Genomic DNA, 22,382 nt, shown 5'->3' on the forward strand with positions numbered 1-22,382 from the left:
CTATTCACAAATGATTTCACAGTATTCAGCTCTATTTACAACTCCTCCAATAATGAAGCAGCCCATGTCAGCTTATAACAAAACTTGGACAACCTCCTGTCCTCTCAATGCCTCTCCATCAATTACAAGGCTCAAGTCAAGACAGTGTGATGGAATACTTATCACTCACCTGAATAGGCTCAGCTGCAAGAACACTCAACAAATTTATCACCATCCAGGATAGAGCAGTCTATTTGACTCTCACCCTGCCAATAGACAAAATATATACCCCTCCACCATTGGTGCATTGTCTATAGAATGAACTGCAGCAACTCACTTTGCTGAAACAGTACCTTCTAACCCTGTGGCTTCTACCATTAAGAAGGACAATGGCAGCAACGTTATATGAACACCATCACTTCCAAGTTGCACTGGAAAAGTGGACATTATGATGTATTAGGATAGTACACAGTTTACACTGCACTGTACTCTCTCCATAGACAACAGTGCAGCATGCCCGTAAGAGGCACGCGCATAAAAAGGGACTGAAGTTACCTAGTTTACAATGTTTAGTTACAGAACGATGGCAACTAGACAAGAACTGTGTTTACCTATCCAAAAGGAACCTGAGGTATTCAGAACAATCTTGCTGGGATCCAGGGGTGAACCATGGTGGTCTTGATTCTTCAAAGAAGCTCTGTGGAGCATATGCTGCTCTCTGTTGGTAGAGTAATGGAAATGCTTGGAACCTGCACTTTGACATTAAAAGCTGCATTGTATGGATCCACATCAAGTGAAATATGTAGAAAACTGAACAGCCAGAAATGTTGCTACTTTTGTGACATTTCTGTTCCTTTCAATGTGACAGACTACAAGCAAATTTGCAAATACATTTTAAGAATACATTGGATTTGAATTCATTTAACTATAAACTCAACCTCGATGAATTTCAAAATATCAATACTAACATCTGGCCTGCTAAAGTGTCAAGTACTCTTTTCTGCAAATGCCATTCTTTAAATATTTATGTGCACAGTGCAGAATTTACAAAGATGGACATTAAATGCAGTAACTTCAGCTCTAATTAACATATGACAAGAGGTTGAATCAAGCATTTGATTTGTGGAAGAATGCATGAATCAAGGACAAAATAACTGCTTCACATTTAAGTTTTGTGTACTTTGAATAATCATTGTTTTCCAAGGTTAAGAACACACGCATTGGAAATGGGTGATTAAGCTGCAGATGTGACAATTTCTATTATTGTTTAAATTGTTCTGTACATCTCCAAATTCAGCATCAATGGCAAAAACATTGTTAATGTCATGAAAACTCTAAAACTGTTTCCCAACATACCCAGCCAAAAATGAAGAACTCGCACCACAAAGGTTTCTAAATTAGCAGTCAGGATAATAAGCCCAGTGCACAAACCCAATGTTTACCCATCCCACTGAATTAAAGTATTTACTGAAAGGGTCATTTAAAAAAAAAAGTACCTGAGTGTGAGCCAAAAAGGCAAACAGAAGTTGCAGCTTTCTCATCAAAGAACGGGATCCATTTAGATTCAGTGATAACACAGACCGTCTGAAACTGAAGGAATTTTTTTGAGAACACTTAAGAAAACAAAACGAATCTTTTTGAAATTCCACCCCCCCTCCCCCGCAACATTCACCACGAAAATGTTTTTGATAAACTATGGCTAACTATTAGTTTTGTAGAATTGTTTCTCAAAAACAAAATCGAAGAAAAGCTCACCAGTTTTACTGAACCATACTACACACTTGCAGTTATACTGCAAGTCTCAGACTCAGTCTCAGACCACTGACTGAGAAGTGTGATTCATGGTGGACAGCTCAGAGTTCTATCAGAAACTGCAGGTCAGACTAAGTTCAGCAACGAAGGAGTTCTGCACATATAGCTCATTTTTATAGTTAGAGAAGTGTGCAAGGTGGGAGCATCTGCTTTCTTCTAATATTAAAAAGCATAGAAAAGTTACTTTCTAAAATGTTCAGGAGGTCCAATAGCTCTCCTGAGCATTTTTAAAATGTATAACACTGCATCCGATAAGAATCAGTCCAGTGTGAGATGGTCTCTAGGAGTTGGGGTCCAACTGATTCCTACGTTATATTGCCACTTTGATATTAATCACCCAAAATAGTTTTGCATTGTTGTAAAAATGACACTATAATGGAGTCCTGAATCTTCACATTGTCATTGCTAACAAGTTACAATTTGGTTAAACATGCTAGAGTTAAATATTAAAGCCTTAATTTCTCTACAATACTGAAACAGACTCCACCACTTACTCTGTAGCCATAAATAATGCTTGAATGACGCTGTTCATATAACATGTATTGCCCAGATTTATTAACCCAGTTTTTCCCGTTTCAGATTTTCCAGAAAGCCTCGACAAACAAGATGCCAAAGAATTTGAGTGCGATGTCCAGGCACTTTGATTAAGAGTGAGCTTCATCTTTTCTTCAGAAGGTTTTGGCAAATCCTACAAACATCAATTTATATTTAGTTATCTATCAATTTATATATAGTCGCCTAATCTACTATAAAGGCACCAAAAACACAGATTATAGAAAAAGGTCAAGTCCTGAGCAGCAGAAAAACATAATAAAAATTAAAAAATATAACAAATGGCAACAGAAAAATATGAATGAAAATATGAAAGTAAAAACAGTCAAGCCAAGTAAGTGTATGTTTGAAAAGCGCTGGCAAAGTTATAGCGTGTCAGCTACTTTGTGGGAGATCAGCAGTACTGACTGCTAAAGCAACTTACACAGAGAATTCTTTTTCACATAAAAATACATTACCTGAAAGACATTTGCAGTATTACTAAGTTAAGTTTATTTATAATTAGAAGTGTAATATGAAGTATTACATGATTATTCTGCATAACTAGCTGGTGAATGATTATTGTGTCAGTGGTATCAGTACTATAATCAGCAACAATGAGGGTAGATTTTGTGATCTCAACAAGGTTCAGTCTGAGGAACTAATGCAAAGCTAGCCCAAAGTGCACGGAGCTGATTACACACAATTTCTCATCACTCCCTGTGCAGTTCTGGTCTTGTGTATGAAGTTAGCATAATGGGGGCAGAGGAACCAAAAACAACTTGCTTTTTGTCTAGTTTAAAAGGATGCGGGCACGGGGGGGACGGGACGTGAGAAAATTCCTTGTAATGATTTAAAAGGATATATCAACATGTTAGCAGCTCTACCTGTGAAGGGGAGGGAAAATAGTGTCAGGTACAAATAAAGTGAAAGGAAACCCAATGTGGAGACATGTAAAGGAGTCTCTACCTGAGTAACCCAGTGCAGACTCATAGTTTTTCATAGCTGGCAAAGTGGACATTATGATATACGAGTTGGATGCAAGGAGCGTTGCCCTGTTTGGCACTCCAATGTTCCTTTCTCAGACATCGGTGCAGCATGCCTGTAAGGTATGATGCATAAAAGTTTAGCACTGAAGTGACTTTTACAACTACTGGCAGTGTCGTGTATGTGACAGGGTTTGGCTGCATGTATACAGTACAACTTAGTCACTACCTCCCTGTGTATTGGAGTTTATGAGAAATCCTCACACATGAATAAAGGGATAATGGAAAATTTGTGTGAGTGCACAATGGTATGTGGGCACAATCCAATGTTACAATCTATCAGGCCTGGTACCTCGCCATACCTCCTCCAGAGGAACAACCATTATCCAACTTTGTAGGTATGAAACAACAAATGCATGGTCATCAAACCCAGCCACAAATCTTCTTTAGCTTTTGTGTTGGCTCAAAAAAGGGAAGAAAAATGAGCAAAACCAATTGGAAAGCGTACATTAAATGCAGTTTGTCCCTTCATATTCATATTCAAAAGGCACAGCCTAGTAACCCTGGCTGCACAATTCATATGCGCACAATAATGAAGGCATATACATTCGACAGAGGTCGGAAAACAATGTCAACTCCTACGTAACATCATTTCCACTGCATTATATAAGGTTCCTGTACATTTATGGTGGGACCCTGATACAAAGAGATAAATGTCATGCGCATTATTAGTGAGATCAACCTAAATAAACTCTGCCCCCCATTTCACTCCATAGCACTTATGAAGCATGATGGAACTAAAAGGCAACTATTGGTTGTGATGTTTTTTGAAGCTACATACACATGTTCAAATTCCCACCCTCCCAATACGAGTGCTTGTGTTAGGGTTCTACTTACACAGATAGCAAGGAGTTGGGAGAACAATCAACCTAAAATTCAACTGCTTTTTTGAAGCCCCATTTCTTTCTTTCTCTCTCTCTCTCTCTGGGTTATTTAATATTGTGTTTGAAGTCTCTACAAAAATACAAGGACTAATTAGTGTGCCATCCTCCGCTTAATGGGATACGAAACAAAACAAATTTACTATCAACACAATTTTCAGTATTTAGAGGTGTGGGAAAAACATACCGCACTTACTTAAGTGTCAAATACTGGTGTCACCATCACTAACTTCAACATCCAACCCAGGGGAAGCACAAGATAGCAAATAGACAGGCAAGTGAGCATCTTAAAGTGGACAATATAAAATAACAGAAGTTCCTATAATATAAACCCCCACCCCAGGTTAGTCATCTGAAAAGGCAGATTAAGGATGTTCTGATAGACTCAAAACATTAACTTATCTTGCTCTTCCAGACACTTATTGATCTATAAATTTTGAGCATTTTTTTTTTTAGGTGATAAAATTTGAATGGTGTTGCTATAAAGTAAGAAATATATCTGTGCATCAGAGCCCTATAACTTTTTTTCTGAAAATGTATTGACTATACAGAATGGCACTATAATTTCTTTTCACTTCACATGATATAAACGCGACATACGATTCTTGGATCTTAGTGATCCGCCAATTTGCATCTCCAGGAATTATGCAACGCACTTTGGGTGGTCAGGTTCAGCGCAAAGTTATAATGAGTAAATACTGGAATAATTGACATTAATTTCCATTACTTTCCATAAAGCTGCAAGTTGATTTGGTTGTGACCTACATTTTGTTGCACCTTTTATAAACTGTGCCAAATACAAAACAGATTAAACTCTTAAGAGACTGAAATCAGACATACCCTGTAATTAGCTCTCAGGTTCCTACCTTAATGGCCTCAATAATAGGTTCATAGAGATCAGGGAACCCAGAGTACTGATACATCATACAATGCACCAACTCAGTCAACTGCATGAGGAAGATTTTACTGGTAGGCGATGCTTCATCTTTCAGGAACTGAACTAGCTTTATAATGTGAGGAACAATCTGTGGAGAGATCAGTTCATGGAGTTACATGTATAAAATGTCATGCATATATCTTCAGAATAACATTTCTCATGTTTGTCCTGACAATTCACCAATCGGATTTTGTTATGCCAATCACATACAGAATACTGTTGTCATGATGGTTGCTCACTCACCCAACTATATATTCCTAAAAATAAAATTAATTATATAGAAAATAACAAATCTATAAACTTGGCTCCAAAAACTCCTTATCCTGTTCCCCAGTCAGGACAATGGAGCTCACAAGGCTGTATACCCTGGATTCTGATGCAACCCGCTACCTCCTCTGAAGGCTTTCTGACAAGGACCCTCAGTTCCAATCCTCACTACTGTAGTATGCAGACTGGAGAAGTACATCCTTAAAACTGCAACTCCCAAACAACTGGCCAAAATACAGGCAGGATTAAAATTTCCAGGCGTTACTATGACTTCTCCACTGCTGCTCAGAATCTGAAAGTAAACATTCTTGTTGTCTTACTGGTTCATTATAACACCGAGTGACTATTCATGTAAACTAGGTCGCATGGTCATCGTGTACCAATCCCCGCAGTCCTGCTGCTAACCATGGTCTTCCCCTTCTCTCAGCTCCTGGACTTCACTGCTCCAGGTCACTTCGGGCCCCACTGCTGCTCTTAACCGAGCCTGTCTTCACCCACAACAAACCTAATTTTAACTGCAGGGAAGAAAGGAACTGGCAAATCATGGATAGCATGATTCTTAGGTGTTGAAGCGGCAAACAAAGAGCTTACCATGCTGAAGTGGTCAGACATGCATGAATATAAAATTGCTCGTTTCCAACAGTTATCCCACAGACATTTCTTTTAGGGCGAATCAACACCACCCCACTCCAATATCAAACTGCATTCAACTCAGAGTGGAACTGATATTTTTCCTTAGAGTTTATAAGAATGTAATTTCATGAACTGCAGGTAGACTGTAAATGAGATAAATTCATTAACTGTGAATATTGAATAATTTATTCATGGTTATTCAACTCACTGCCTGTTTGTGAAATACTGGCACAGAACAGTTGCTGTGCTTGCCTACAATATCGTCACTGCACTCAAAAACTGGCAATTTTAAACGTGTTAAGTGTTTTGAGCCATTTTAAAATAAGAAAGCAAGAATTTAAATACTTATTTAAAAGAGGAGGATATTTAGAGAAGCAAGAAAATAGAGTTTTAAAAAGTTCAAAATGAGATCATCCTGTAAGTTCTGACAAAGGATTACAACCAAAATATTAACCTGTCTTTTTCTCTTTACAAATGCTGATGGACCTCTGTATTTCTATTATCTGTTTTTGTTTCATAATTTTGTAGTGCCTTTTTGAAGAGTACAGTGAAAAGGAACAGTAAAAAAAGGCAAGCATGAGTAAAGGCAATTCAACCCAGTCTAATGTCCTGGCACTTCAATTACAGCATTCAACCACATTTTGGGGTTCTCCAAGGTCTCAGTTTCTACTATTTGACTTGACAAATTATTCCAAACATTTCACTAAATAAAGTCTTTCTTAAACATGTTTTTAAATTTACTTTACACTAATTTTAGTTTGTGGCTTTTGGTTCTACTTTCTTGATTACTCTGAAATAAAATTCTTGATTTACCATACCTACACGATTTGATATTTCATGTAGCTTAATGAAGTTCCCCCTTAACCACCTTTCTTCGAGACTGTAGAACCTGACTGTCTCTAACCTTTCCTCAAAACCAATCTCCTTTACAATTGGAGTCAATCTCATTACTCGTCCCTGCACACTCCTTAAATGTCTGTCAATGCACCTCAAATGTCTCCCGTGTAATATCTCTTTTTTTGTAGTGTGGTAACCAGAACTTAACACAAAGCTTGAAATGTGGTCCAAAGTTCACTGTACAGTCTCAAGATAACCTCTGGAGACCTATACTCTTACTATTCTTGCTATATATCCCAGCACTTTTTTAAAAACTGCTTCAGTGCATTAACTAGAACATGAAACTATTACTTTGCCTCTAATTCACTGTATTCTTCCTAAGCCCCACCAATGTGCAATACATCAATTTTAATTAGCAATTGATCTGAATGCTTAATGATTCAAATCCTTCTGCAAGTCTTTTGTTACATTTTCTCTCAACTGCTCCTTATTTAGTGTTCCCAGTTTGAGAATCTTACATTTGGTTTTGATATTCACATCCAGATCATTAATGAAACATAAAAATAACAATGGTTAAAACTCACAGTGAAAATAGATTAATATTTAAAAATTGCTATTTATTTTGGCCAGTTTCATTTTTAGTTATATTTCTTACCTACTGCTTAATCACATAAATAATCTTATACATATTTTCTGAAGTCTTGGGTAAAATAGAATCTCATGGAAAGCGAAGATATTAACTGCAAAAGAAAACAGTTTTGCTTTGTAAACAGTGCAAGTATAATAACTTACTAAATGAAAGGCTTCTGGAGAATGCTGAAAGCTGAGCAGCATGTGGGAAAGAACCGCTAAAGCACCAGGCCGCACAATAGGATACCAAAGGCGATGAAATACCTAACAGAAAATAAAGTCACCAATAAGCAGCCATGAAACAATGATTTTCCCTCCAATGTCTTTACCCACACTCCTGAAGGGCTTGACCCTTTGCTGGGATATGGATCCACAGGGTGCCAGTCATCCTCCGGTACCTCACCCAAGTAGTCACTGTGAGTTTTCACAATGAGCATTCAAACCATGGGGAGCATCACAGCGGAGCCGGATGCAGCCCTCACCTAATCTCACTTGTACGTTCAGCAGATGATACTGATGGCAATCAAGAGTAAAGACCCTGGTCGGTTTTTCTCTCTGTGATACAGGGACACGGAGGCCTCTACTGCTGCCTAGCTGAGATCAGCTACCTCAGGACAGACCGAGGTCTGAACTTCCATACCAGAGAGTGGCCAGTGCACATGGGGTTTTATCCACTCTGTGCCCCCCACCCTTCCCTCAACCAATGCCATTTATGAACATCAAATTTAATTTGCAATTGGTGTGCCCAATCCCATAACAGATGTGAATTATTTTGCTGACTCCTCTGTCTCTGCTTCAGGAGATGCTATTCTACAATTTATTAAAAATAGCAATTTGAATAGAAAAAATACAAATGTCAAAAATAGGCAGTCATCTCTGGCAACTCTCACCAGTTTTCTTAATACTATTTGTTAAGATCCAAAAGAAAGTCTAGAGCCTAGCCCTTGACCTAAAGTACTTTGGGTCAGTGAGGGGAAAAGTAAGACTATCCATAAATTTTGGTTAAACCCAATTAAATCCTTAAGTTAATGTGACTGCAAATCCACATTTTAAACACACACAACTTCTGCAAATACAGTTACCAGCTCAGTGAATTGCAAATGAAACAGTGTCTCAGGAGCACAGTCAAGACCAGACAAATTTATTACACTTATATTATCAGCAGCTATAGGCACACTGGGTAAGCAGCACAAGTACAATAAATTCTGACCCTGGAGCAAATAAGCAAATTGAAGGCTAAAAAGGATCTGAGATGAAGTGTTCTTTCAGGGCAGGGATATTGCAATAGACATACTTGTGCTGCTGCTATCATGCATACTTGCTGGTGGTGCGGGTTCACAACTGTTTGAAGTGACGCTGCGGTTATAAAATGGTTGAACTCTCACTGAGCACAATGGGTAAACTTTGCCTTCATTGATATGAAAAGGACTCTGGTTGCAGTAAATTAGAAAAAAAAGCAGTACAAAGTACTTCAATTGCGAGGTAGCAATGTGCATAATTCTGCTTTACTGAAATCATAACACTATATTAAAATTTGTTCATGTTATTTTTCAGACGTCTTGTATTATCTTAAATGTTGATACTATTAATGTCATGTAATGGTTCATTTTGATTTAATTCCCTACTCTGCATATAATTAATGCAACAAGTAATGTCAACAGCTACAAGTGTTCCAATGCTAACATTTCAATGAGGCAGTTCCCTCCGAAATGATGTGAGCAGACTTTGTAATTTGCATCCGAATATACACGAGTAAGTGTGTGTGCGTGCATGAGTGAGAAGGAGATCTCATTGATTATTAAACATACTGCTCTGTATATACATGTCTGCACTTTTTTCAGAAGCAGCTTAAAGTTCTCTTAACAGGTGTGTGGGTCTTCACAAAATGCTTATACCAAATTCCTCTCTACTATTTCAAATGAAATGCTAAGCCTGTTTAACATCTCTGCACCAGCATTCATACACTCACATCGGCAACAGTAATTTGCACCCTCGTTCTCTTCATGGAATCGTTGTACTTGGTTTATCCCCCCACTTACCTGTTCAATTTTAAGCAAAGTGACATCTATGAGGATAGTGAACTTCTGGACAGACGCCAATCCCTTGAGCAGCGCAATCACCCACGTCTCAACATGCTGAGCTAATGGCCAGGACAGCCAATCAATCATCCTTCAGGAGACAAAAATATAGAACCAGAAAAATTTAAATTTTATCCATGGTTTCTAGATTTAAATGTTTAAAATTACTTGAATGTGCAGCATAGAAGGGAGTAAGAATTTATCTTGTTGTGCCAATTAAACACTGTATTCTATAGATTTAAGTAAGCCTTCCGCAATTTCTTTCCAAAACAAAAGCTTCCTACAATGCATTATACACTCCTGTTTATAGATTATTCAGAAGGCCAATTTCCATTTGCTTAATATATTTTTCACCTTTAAATGGACACAACTAGTTGATTGCCTGTCTGCAGTTATCATAAATGACATGGCTCAGTTCGCAAAAGGTTCATTCAATCTCTTTGCATTTTTTTTCTTCAGTTTATGCTCATGTCTGTACCTCCTTCCGTTGTGCCAACTGGGTTTCCCCCCATACTGCCACCTAAATTAGGTGTTCATCAAGATAGGGGTTATTAGTGGTGAGTAAATGGAATGCTTTTTACACCAGTGCCAAGCATTCAGGGGTCAGACACAGAACAGTTGGAGAGTAAAGATCCTGCTATTTTGTCCCAAGAATGTACCTTCACTCCAACCTCAATAGCATTTCCAGTTTCCTAAACCAGCAATCCTGTGGTCCAGCAAAGTGAGGGGAGGGCAAGGGGAGATTCTAAATTTGGTCGATAGTGCCCATCTTTCTCCCAACTCCCATGCTTGAATCACTCCAATCAGGTTTTCGCCCCTGCCACAGCACCGACCAAAGTCACAATCTGTGACTGCAGTGCATTTTCCTCCTCGTCCTTCCTGGACCTCTTCATAGCCTTTGACATGTTCGATCACACTGCCCTCCTCAAATTTATCTCCGTTCTTCAGCTTAGTATGACTGAGCTCACTCGGTTCCACTCTTGCTTGTTAAATTGTAGCCAGCGCATTTCCAATGGCTTCTTTTCCCACCCGGTTACATCTGGAGTCTCCCAAGGATCTATCCTTGGCCGCCTCCACTTCCTGTTCCTTGGCGACAACACCCTAGACATATGCTGACAACACCCAGCTCTACCTCTCCACCACCATTGCCTTGGCACTGTCAAAATGGTGGTCAAACATCCAGTCCTGCTGAGGGCAATTTCCTCCAGTAAAATATTGGGTACATCAAACCACTGTCTTCAGCCCCTGACACAAACTCCATATCCTTGCCACCAATTCCATCCACCTCCACTAACTCAGGTTAAACCAGGCTGTTAATAATTTCAGCATCCAATTCGACCCTATGCTGAGCTGCTGATCTCATATCTTCTCCATCACAAATACCATCTTCTTCCACCATCATAACATCGCCCACCCCCTCCACTCCTGCAACTCTCACCCAAACCGTTGTCACGTCCAGACTCGACTATTGCACAGTCTGCTGGCCGGCCTCCCATCCTTCAAGCTCTGTAAACTTCAGCTCATCCAAATCGCTGCTGCTTGTATTCTATCCCACATCAAGTCCTGCTCACCCATCACTCTTGTCCTTGCTGACGTACACTGACTCCTGATTGTCCAATGCCACCAATTTAAATTTCTCATTCTTATACTTGCATTCAAATTCCTTCATGGGCTTCCTATCCCTTCCTTCCTATCTCCATAAACTCCCCCATCTCTAAAACCTCTCAAGAATTCTTCGTTCCTCTGACTCTGACCATGTGGCATCCTCCCTTGAATGGTGGCTGTGCACCACACTCTGGAATTCCCTACATAAGTTTCTCTGCCTCTCCACCTCCTTTTCCTTTCCTTTAAGACCCTTCTTAAAACCCACCTCTTTGATCAAGCTTTTGGTCATCCTTCCTAATATCTCCTCCTTTGGCTCACGTCCATTGTCTGAAGACACCTCTGTGAAGAGTCTTGGGACGTTTGCCTACGTAAAAGGTGCTATACAAATGCAAATTGTTGTTGTTTTGTGCTTAGGGCAATGCCACTGGAAACTGGATTGAGAAATGCCAACATTCATATTATGCAGAATCATTACAGCCAGCAAAAAGGAGATGCTTATCCCATCAGTTTGAGCTGGAAGTGAAACTGGGTACCAGGTGAAAGATTACTGACTTAAACAATAAAGTGACTCCCCATATCACTAATATAATAAAGCTTTAACTAGTTTGGGCGGGGGGGGGGGGGGGGGGAAGGGAAAAAGTTTTCACTTGTTTCTGCTAGTTTTGCGCCCAGATTCCAATGCAATCTGGCACAACCGGTCGGAGCAGAGCTAAAGTTCGGGGAATTTAAAATGTAGGCAAGTTACACCCATAACCACTTGCGCTCATGTCTGCTGTGATCTTTTACGCTGGTTCAAGATTCAATTCACCCAAATCAGTTTCCAACACTGGCAACACCCCAGGTTAAAGTTGTGAGATTCCTTGATTGTGCTGGTTAGGGAAGACTTTTCAAATTGCGCTAATTTTCTTAGGCACACAGGCACTTGTCGGCATATTTTAAAAGTTTTAATTTAGTCAGAAACTGACCAGACTACACCAATAAAATGGTTCAGTTGAGTATTTTTTATAAAGTCATTTTAGGTGATTTTAAATCAGGTTACTCACAGGTGGAGGACTGGTCACCCTTATTAGAAATGCTTATTTTTGGTTGTAAACCCATTTTCAGTTGTATTAATAAAACCACTTTTAAATACATCTAGGAATACTTTTTATGGAAAGAAAAAATAAACAATTACGTTCTATTACGCTGCCTGATTGTACTGGTTCATTGAAGATTTTATGTTTGTAATCATGCAAATTAATTTTTGTGGAAACTTTTTTGGTATCCTAACCAGCATAATTTCAAATGCATTTTGGGCACAATTTCGGGCACAAATTCTACCCAGTTACATTTAATTATATAAATGCCTTCAAAAATGTTTACATTTTAAAAGAGGAAGCTAGTAAAGAATCTAATTTCCTTAGATCCTCAGCAGAAGTACTATTCTACCGAAAGAATTTGGGCTATAAATTGCAGTGGCTCACCGCCCGGTTCTCGGCAGTATTTGCCATTTTGGGCGATAACCAGATCGGCTAAAAATTGCCCAGCTGAGTCACGCTGGCGGTTTCGAGGTACCGCTGGGGAGCGGACCGCCAGCGTGCATTGTCCTCAGATCATCATGGCGTGATATTTGGCTCAGCGGTGACCCGTAGGCAAGTATTTTTTTTAAATGCCCACGAGAATCAGCGGAGCTGGGCGGTAGGTGAGTAGCTCTGTAAGAAAAAGGTTAGTAATTGTTTTTTTTACTCATTATTTTAAAATTGTGTTGTGGTGATTTAAGTTAAAAGGGTCCTGAGAATGTTATGTTTTTTTTATATTCTGTTTTTTGAAAAAAGATTTAGTGTTTTTCTTCTCCTAGGCCCAGCCCGCAGCCTCGGGGTAAATTTTTAGTGAATTTTTAAATTATCGCCCATTTTCTTTAAGAACTGCCCAATCGACCCTAAATTCCACTTTTTCGCCGAGAATCGAGGTACAACGCCCATTTTTTTCGCTGGGCGGATTTTTCCCTTTTTTTTTTTAAGGGGACGTTTTCGCCGGCGATAACCTTGGAAATCTCAGCGGTCTTTTGGGCGGCAACTGGGTGCTGGCGGGTTGTTAGGACATTCTAGCCCTTAAGACTTTCTTTGGATGCTGGTCTTGGAAAGTATAGAATGAAACATATTTCAACAAAAAGTGGCTTATGTGGTTTCCCTTTTAACATATGATAGCCAATACTCCTATATATGCGAAGGCAATACAGCGAGGGCCTACTGCATTCTCTCTTATTTTGCATCCAAATCTTATACCAAGAGATAGCTTCAAGTCATAGGAACAGGAGGAGGCCATTCAGCCCCTCAAGCCTATTACAATTACATGATGGTTGACCTGTACCTCAACTCCATTTACCGACCTTTGTTCCATTATTACGATGCCCATACCTAATAAAACTCTGTCTATCTCAGTCTTGAAAAGATAAATTGACTTAGCATTCACAGTATTTTGGGGGAGACCATTCCACTATCCTTTATGTGGAAAAAGTGCTTGCTGATTTCACACCTGAATGGCCTGGCTCTAATTTTAAAATTGTGTCCCCATGTTCTGGATTCCCCCCACCATTCATACACATGGGCAATTACAAAAACCACCTTCTCATAATAAGACTCAATTTTTCCCCCTTGAGTTGTGCTACCCTTCATTTTTAATCATCATGCTGATTATGAGCTTTAAACAGTAGCTCCAAAAACAGGTGGCCACATCTGCTCACATAACGAGAGCGACTATAATTCAACAAGTAATCCACTAGATCAGAAATGCTCAGACATCCTAAGGATGTGACAGGTGCTACACAAACGCAAGTTCCTTCTTTACCTGCAGAGAGCACAAGTCATGCTGGCATCCTTAACGTTTTGATCTGTGATCAGGCTCCGAATGAGAACTGTAATCATTTGTAATGGGATGTGCTGAACAAGACTTGCGAGGGCAATAGATGGTTCAAATATGGAATCTGTAAAGCAAACAGATACAGGGCTTTTTTATTAGTTCGGCAAAACTATTCAGTGTCGAACTTGTATCGCAACTTAATCCCGAGACATAACAGCAACCAGAAAGCATTCAATAACAGACACACATCAGAGTTGGATAGTATATACAATATACAAGAGAGAATTGAGAATTTGATAACAAAATATGATCAATAGACAGATAAATTAAGAATTCTAAAACGTCACTCATTCTTAAAGGGGAAGGAACATATAAATAACAGGCACTTTTGAAATATATGAACTTTATTGCTATTCATTTATGTTTGGATGGTTCAATTTATTTGAGCCCAGTCGAGAAGGTAGCTGCGAGGGAAACCCCCCACGTAAGAGGGTGGTGGTTTGATCGGCACCTCAACAAGCCAACCCCTGGACACAGAGAGCTTTAGAGGGGGGCAGCGGGGGGAGTATTGGTGTTAAAATTTTGCCTCTCACTTTAGAGTTGTCAAACAAAAAACACACAAATCTGGACTGGCAGACCTGCTCCAAGTCAGAGAATAGTTTGTGGAGCGATGGCTTAATAAAAACTTGTTTAAAAGACGGAGAAACATAATAAAATAAACAATAGCTAGTGACAAGAATTAAAGTTTTTTTTAAAAACAAGTCAATTGCTGGATGTGGAACTGAGCTATACAGAGCAGCAAGGTCTCAGGTTTGATCCCCAGAGAGTAGAGTTAGCTACTTTCAGCCAGGGTAACGACAGTGGTGCTCCAACTGGCTTCACTACCTCTGGGTTGGGGGCACGAGAAGAGAAAGTGAGCCCAAATCTCAACTGTTGATGAAAATTCCCTGCCAGAACACACAAGTGTGGATGCTTGCCAGAACACACAAGTGCGAATCTTTCCGCGGTACAGACTGGCCGCTGGCTGAGGATGCTGGTGGCAAACTGCTTGCCCCGGCTCGAGGCCAGGGCAGAACTGTGGTTCGATTCCCGGGACCCCAACCTCACCGAGGAAGCAGTGGTCAGGCAACTGGCACTGGTCCAACGGAATGGAGGAGGGGAGGAGGAGAAAACCTCCAAAGGTCAGGTAAATGAAGTAAAACCCAACTCGATTCCCAAAGGGGAATGGCACCAGGAGGGTGGCCGCTCGTCTGATAAGGAGGGAGTGTGCTACGGGTGCGGGAAAGCTGGGCATTTTAAAAGGGATTGCAGGAGCCCAGTAAAGAGATATGGGGGGAGAAGTTCTTTAGGAGCCGCCCAGAGTGGGGGAAGTGGAGGGAGCTCCTCACCATCCCTTGATGAGATAGTAGCTGCAGTGAGGACAGCGCTGGAGGGGACTGGGAAGGTAGCCACAGCAACGGGCAGGGAAGCACCAGCAACCCTGCCAGTACAGAGGCCGTGACTAGCCCAGACCCAGCCTGCATACCTGTGCCCACTAGAATACGACCCCTGGGGACGACCCTGGGTCAAGATGGAGGTTGAGGGTGTATTGGGTACCTACCTTTTGGACACTGGTGCTTCCAGCACGATAGTCCATTCGGAGGACCCCGCAACCTCACCTCTATCAAACGGGGTGCCGTATCAACTAGTTGGGTTCACAGGTAATGAGAAGGCTGGGTTTCTCAGTCTCGCTCGCGGTTCGTTTAGGAGCACTCCAAACACAATGGAAGTGCGTCCTAATGAACTGGGAGCAGGTGGGAAAAGGGATTTTGGGGGCTGATTTTATCATCGCTCGCCAGATCCTAGTAAACTTGAGGAATCACTGTCTATGGGACACAGTGGGCACGGGAGCAGAGGGAGAAGTCATGGTTATTGATAAGAAACAGGGAAAAGGGACTCTGTGTACAATGAAGCCAAAAGGGGGTTACGACCTGGAGGTTCTGGTCTGTAACATCCCGGCCGAGTACCGGGCCTATGTGCAAGCAAATCTTGCAGCATTCGCCACCCATAAACACGACTGTGGGAGAGTCACAGGAGTGGAGGTTCGAATAGATGGGGATCCCATGTCCCGCCCGCAAAAGCAGTATGGCTTTCCCCGAGAGGCAGAAGCAGACTTGGAGACAGCTTTAAGCTCGCTTGTAGAGCAGGGTGTTTTGAGACCCATAGCCACCCATGTCAACTCCCCGCTTTGGCCGGTTAGGAAACCGGACAATTCTTGGAGGGCTACGGTGGATTATAGGGTGCTCAATAAAAACATCCCAGCTTGTGCCCCCACAGTAGCGGCGGTTGCGGATCTGATAGGGGAAATCCCTGCATCCGCAACCATGTTCACAGTGTTGGACATATCCAACGGGTTCTGGTCTATCCCTGTACGGAGGGAAGACCAGTACAAGTTTGCCTTCACCTTCCGGGAACAGCAGTATACATGGAGTTGCCTCCCACAGGGCTTTCATAATAGTCCCAGCATCTTTCACCAATGCATGGCGAACTGCTTAAAAGGCTTCAGCCAGCCACACCAGCTGGTCCAGTATGTGGACGACCTGTTGTTGTTCACAGACAGCAGTGAGGAACACGGTCCACTGCTGGCCGAACTGCTGGTCTTACTGAAGGAAGGGGGTTTTAAAGTTAACCCCAAGAAAGCCCAGATAGGTCTAGGAGAGGTAAAATTCCTGGGCCTGACGATAAGGGCAGGAGAAAGGGCCATTGATGAGGCTAGAAGAAAGGCTGTGCAGGAACTCCCTGTCCCTAGGGATGTGTCGGGGGTAAGGTCTTTCCTGGGAATCACTGGCTACTGTAGGGACTTCATCGAGGACTATGCAGCCACTGCCGCCCCTCTGCTCAGACTCCTACAGAAGGGGGTCGAGTGGGAATGGGACGAGGGCTGTGAGGCAGCATTTGTCCGTCTTAAGAGAGACCTGCAGGTAGCACCAGCCCTAGGGGCAATTGATGGGGGGGGAGGAATTCTTCCTGGAGGTGGCAGCCAGTGGTGACAGCTTAAGTGCAGTGTTGCTCCAGGGGCGAAACGGTCAGCTGAGACCAGTGGTGCACTCTTCCAGGGTCCTCACGGAGGTAGAAAAGGGATACTCCAATTGTGAGAGGCACTTGCTTGCCACCCACTGGGCAGTAAAGAGAGCTCAGATCTTTACCGGAATATCCCCCATTACACTCCTCACCCATCATACCCCGACGCAGATGCTGTTGGACGGGAGGATTAAGGACGGGACAGTGAGCAGTGCTAGAATCACTCGCTGGACCCTCCTCCTCTCCCAAATGACTTTAAAGGTCAAGGGCCTCTGCGAGCCCAGGCTCGCAGCAAATTTAATCTATCCAGGGCAGCCGCATCGATGCTCTGTGGAGGGAGTATGGGACATTAACTTTGGATTTCGGGCAGGGATACACCCCACAGGCCGCGAGATCTACGTTGATAGCTCCAGTTCAGTGTCCGCGGGTACAAGACTCACGGGCTGCGGAGTTTGGGATCCCAAGGCAGGAATTGCCTTGGCTCTTAAACTCCCATGCACCCTGAGAGCCCAGCAGGCGGAACACTCGGCGGTGATGTATGTGGTCACACACCCCGAGGAATTCCCTACCCCATACACGATTTGCTCGGACAGCATGTTCACTTGCAATTCATGTACAGAGTATCTGGCGATTTGGTCACGCCGGGGGTACACCTCTGCGGATGGGAAGCCCCTTGTGACCAAACCCCTGCTAGAAAAGATCGTGGCTGCAGTGGGAGAAACCGGGGATGTATATATCCATAAGGTAAAGGCCCACTCCAAAACTGAGCCACGGGGGGAAGGTAACCAGCAGGCAGACCTGCTGGCAAGGGAAGGTGCTCGCACAGGTCGCCCATGGGACCCATATGAGGCAGGCAGGATAGCAGCAGCAAGAAGCAAGCCAGGGACACAAGGGAGCGTAGGGGCGGCTGCGGCCCCGGACCTTAAAGTAGTCCAGATGCAGGATCCGATCCTGAAGGCTGCCTTGGCTGCTATCAAAAGGGGGGAAAAGGCAGAGGGCCCATACAGTGCTGTAGATATTGCTGTGCGGGAAGGCATGTTGTTTAAAGGGGACAAATGGGTAGTGCCGCCACAACACCGGAGGGAATTCCTTCAGCTGGCCCATGAGGGTCCAGGTGCGGGACACCCTGGGCCGGAATCTACCTGGCAACGGGTAGAAAAGGCAGGGTGGTGGCCAGACCTCCGGGAAGACGTCCGCAACTTCTGTGCGGGCTGTCTGGTTTGCGCTGCAAACAATCCAGACCCTCAGAAAAGGAAGGTGTCTATGGGACACGTCAGGCGGGTAGAGGGACCATGGCAGTCGATCCAGATCGACTACATCAGACCCCTACCGGCCGCCCAGGGAGGTTATAAATACTGCCTCGTCCTGGTGGATGTGTTTTCCAAGTGGGTGGAAGCCTTCCCTTGCCGAACAGCTACCGCGGTGGGGACTGCAAAAATCCTGGTGAGGGAGGTGTTCTCTCGGTGGGGTCTACCTCAAATCGTGGAGTCCGACCGAGGAAGCCACGTCACCGGCCAGGTGATGCAGGCCACCCTAAAGGTGCTGGGGATAAGAGCCAAACGGCATGTCGCCTACAACCCTCAGTCCTCAGGCACCGTAGAACGCCTGAACCGGACCCTAAAGGAAAGGCTGCGCAAGGAGACGGGAGACTCACCGAACAAGTGGGTGGAGGTATTACCGTTGGTCCTCATGGGAATCCGGGCCAGTCAGTCAAAGAGCACAGGCTACTCACCCCATGAGCTGATGACGGGCCGGATCATGAGAATCCCAGTGCATGTGTTGGCGCCGGTTCTCACCGAAGGGCAGCTCCGAGAGGTGAACCGGGACCGGTTTGTCAGGAACCTGTTTGAACACCTGAAACAGATTCACTGGCAGGCTGCTAGTAACATGGGCAGACAGCATCAGAGTAACCGATTGCTGCTAGAACCCAGCAAACACCACGAATGGGAGATAGGGGACCAGGTCATGGTGAGGAACTATGCTCGGGTCGGGGTTTTTGAAGCATTATATATGGGACCATACAGCATAGTCGACAAGGCTAGCCCTATGGTCTATGCGGTTCGACTGCCTCGCCGGGTGAAGTGGTATCACATTAATCAGTGTAAATTGTTTGACCCCAAAAGAGGTAAAAAACAGAGGGGACGAGCAAGGGAAGGGAATCAGGCACTGGGGGAAGAACAGGCCCCAGTGGATTTGGAGGCTCCGGAGGAGGCAGCGGGCCCTGAAGCTCTACAGCCGGGGCTGGTTCATTGCTCCTGTAAGGCTATCCCACCACTGGGTAGAGGTTCCCAGCCCACTAACAGAAGTAGGGAGAAAGGCTCTACCATTAGCAAGGTTCAAGGCGAAGCTGAACCTCCCATGGTGGATCAGCTGGGGCTAGCCCAAGAGGTGGAGGAGATAGCATTGCAGCCCATAACGTGGGACTCTGCACTGACAGTAAGGAGGAGTAACAGAGTGCCACAGCCCAGGGCGCCGTGGTCCCCTGTTTACTTGGCCTCCCGCCCCAGACTGATACGGCGAAAGACAACAGGGAGGGTGCTCTGTTGCACTAGCAAGGGTCTCCCACCGATTATCCGGGGCTCGGGACGGCCTTGGAGGGCAGCACAAGACTCATTAAGGGGGACCATACGAGCCCCTCAGCAGAGGACATCCTGGTCCCCAGGGTACGGTCAGCCAAGTGGTCGACGACGCCTGTACAGTGACAGGATATAGCCTGGCCACCCGGAGACGGGTGGCGGTGTATATATTTTCCCTTCCTGTTTTGTTACTTTGTGTTGTGAGTATATGTGTTTAGGTAAGGCAGTGACGGTTGGGTACAGCATTTTTGTGTTTGGAACATGTTACGCGGGCCGAGCCTGGAGAGGTCTCTCAAGGCAAGGCCATGTTCTTCTTGCCTTTCAGATGTCAACACCTCCCTACTGGACGTTAGTGATGCTGGTATCGCTAAGGATCTGCACCGGGCACCGAGGGGACACCGAGGACTCCCTAGTTTTCGGATGCTCCGGGGGCAGAGAGCCGACAGTGACCACAGGAGAAGGGACTCCGGCGGCGGATGGCCGGGTCACCTACTCCCATGAGGGGAAATGGCCTGGGTGGTTAGGATCGAACTCCACCAAGTACTCCAACCATAAGGACTTTACCTACGGAGAGGCCTCCATCCCCTGCCCGGAGATCACTGTGGCCACTTCCAGAGTGAGAGTGACAGAAGGCAGGAAGGTATGCCTAAAATGCCAAGGGGACATACCTCTGGGACGGTGGTGGTGGCTCAGAAAGCTCAAGAGGGAAATGGGAGACCGACACTCGGACTGGGAACGTCTGGATAATGATACCTACCGAACCATCATGGGGTCATCCGGCGGGGTAACGGTGTGCTGGGAGAAATGGTGGGCGTACGACCAAGGAATTTATTTGTGTATGTGGGGATCCACTCGCGTGTGTTCAGAGGGGGTCTCCATTGCTTTTTATAGGTGGTGGCAGGATGTCGGGGATGGGGTGGTATGGGATTGCAGCGGGGAGGCGTGTGTGATCCCTAATCCCCGGGTACCAGTAAATGCCACTGAACTTGTAGTTCGGGAAAGGAAGCCCCCACCCATGGCCAAGCCCACCGTCCCACACGAGTGCCCGACAACAACCAGGGGGCCGGGGAATGGTTTAGTGTTGGTCCCTACCGAGAAACTATTTTATCAGGGGGTACACTACGCAGTGGCATCAGTGGTGCTAAATCTGACAGAAGTCCGCCTACCTACGTGGTGTCCCCGGGAAACCGAGCTGTTATACCAGGCTCTGCTGCGGGAGATGTTCCGGAAGTTCTATGAACTGGACTTCGGGGATGTCAAAGTGACAGACTTGTATAAACAGTGGGATAGGGCCGAACCGGGCAGGCAGAAGCGTGGCACTTTAAATGACATTCTTACGGGGTTTAACACCGGGGCGTCCGCCATAAACAGTTTGGATAACATGCAGCTGGCCCTCCAGATAAATGGGTTAAAGAATCAGCTGCGCAAAGTCCTGGGGGACGAGAATACCGTAGTGGGATCCGCGCTCCACGAAGAGGTGGCAATGACAGTTCACTTAAAGGAGATTATCTCTCAATTGGAGGCGCAGGCCAGGGCTGTAAACGCCTTGATTCGGGAGGATAGAAACGCCTCCGATCAAGCTGCCCAAAATGAGGTGTGCGTGCTCTATGGGGCCTGGTTGCTGGGAAAGGGACGGAGTAACCTCGAGGATCTGAGACAGGGACAGGTCCCCTCCTGGATCAGCAACCAGCACTTAGCAGCACTTACGATAATGTTTTGAGTCTTTGCCAACTTCGTGTAGCATCGGAAGCCTACCCGGTACCGGTGGACTGTGGAAAGTCAAATCATACCATCATGGGTGTGGTGGTCAGGATGCCCGTGATGGGGGCGTCCCCACGACCAGCACCCCTGTACCGAGTGGAGAATGTGGGAGTCATTCGTGGAGGGGTGCATGTTGGATTCCAAGAGGTCCCACCTTATGTCACAATATGGGAGCACACTGTGACAGGTACAGACCTCTTGGGTTGTCGGAGCAGGGGAGCACAGGTAATCCTGTGCCCCCAGCACTTGAACGCTTTTGCAAGGCCACAATGCGGGTTCAGCACTGCTGGGGCAGAGCCTATCAATTGCACAATGGAGGTAATGGCCCCTAACCACATGCCTCCACAGGTAGCATATGTAGGCGGTGGGACATATTGTGTCACCACAAGTGCCCAACGGTATGAACACGGACCGGGAAGGTAGTGTCCAATTCCGTACAGCAGCTTTTGCTTTAAACCCAGGGCAGAGGTTCAAGTGGCACACACCAGAATCACACCCATCCCTGAACCTTCCATGATTCACCTCATGGTACAAAACAACCTCAGCCATCTACAACAATATGTCGCCCAGTTTGGCTATCCCATTGCCCCATTACCTGAGAAACTTACAGCCCTCCTCCAGGCAGTGGATTTGTCTCAAAAACATTTTTACACCATGGAGCAGAAAACTGAAATTCTACCAGATTAAACCCCCAGCATGGTGGGATTTGGGAATACGGGCAGACATACCTGCATGGATCCGGGTGGGATCGCATGCCTTAGTAATCGGCCAACTCCTGATTGTAGCTTATCTGCTAGTTACAAGCTGTAAGCTCAGGAGAAAAAGAAAAAGAACGCAGTTCCTCAGGCTACTACACAGCCAGGAGAGCCGTTGCTAAACACTCAAGGTGTGTAAACAAAGCTTGACCGCGA

The 22,382-nt window shown here is 44.5% G+C and overlaps 1 protein-coding gene across 1 annotated transcript in view; it reads right to left on the reverse strand.

Moving 5' to 3' along the window:
• Positions 1-22,382, reverse strand: part of usp38 (ubiquitin specific peptidase 38) — a 46,606-nt gene that overhangs the window by 17,134 nt on the left and 7,090 nt on the right. The window contains exons 3-9 of the mRNA XM_070872064.1: positions 14,063-14,198; positions 9,593-9,722; positions 7,716-7,817; positions 5,116-5,274; positions 2,286-2,479; positions 1,476-1,569; positions 591-697 (exon numbers count right to left, since the gene is read on the reverse strand). Of these exons, the coding sequence (XP_070728165.1) occupies positions 591-697; positions 1,476-1,569; positions 2,286-2,479; positions 5,116-5,274; positions 7,716-7,817; positions 9,593-9,722; positions 14,063-14,198 (922 nt within the window). The remainder of the gene's footprint in view (positions 1-590; positions 698-1,475; positions 1,570-2,285; positions 2,480-5,115; positions 5,275-7,715; positions 7,818-9,592; positions 9,723-14,062; positions 14,199-22,382) is intronic.

This window comes from Pristiophorus japonicus, chromosome 2 (assembly GCF_044704955.1).
Source record: "Pristiophorus japonicus isolate sPriJap1 chromosome 2, sPriJap1.hap1, whole genome shotgun sequence".
Lineage (NCBI taxonomy): Eukaryota > Metazoa > Chordata > Chondrichthyes > Pristiophoridae > Pristiophorus > Pristiophorus japonicus.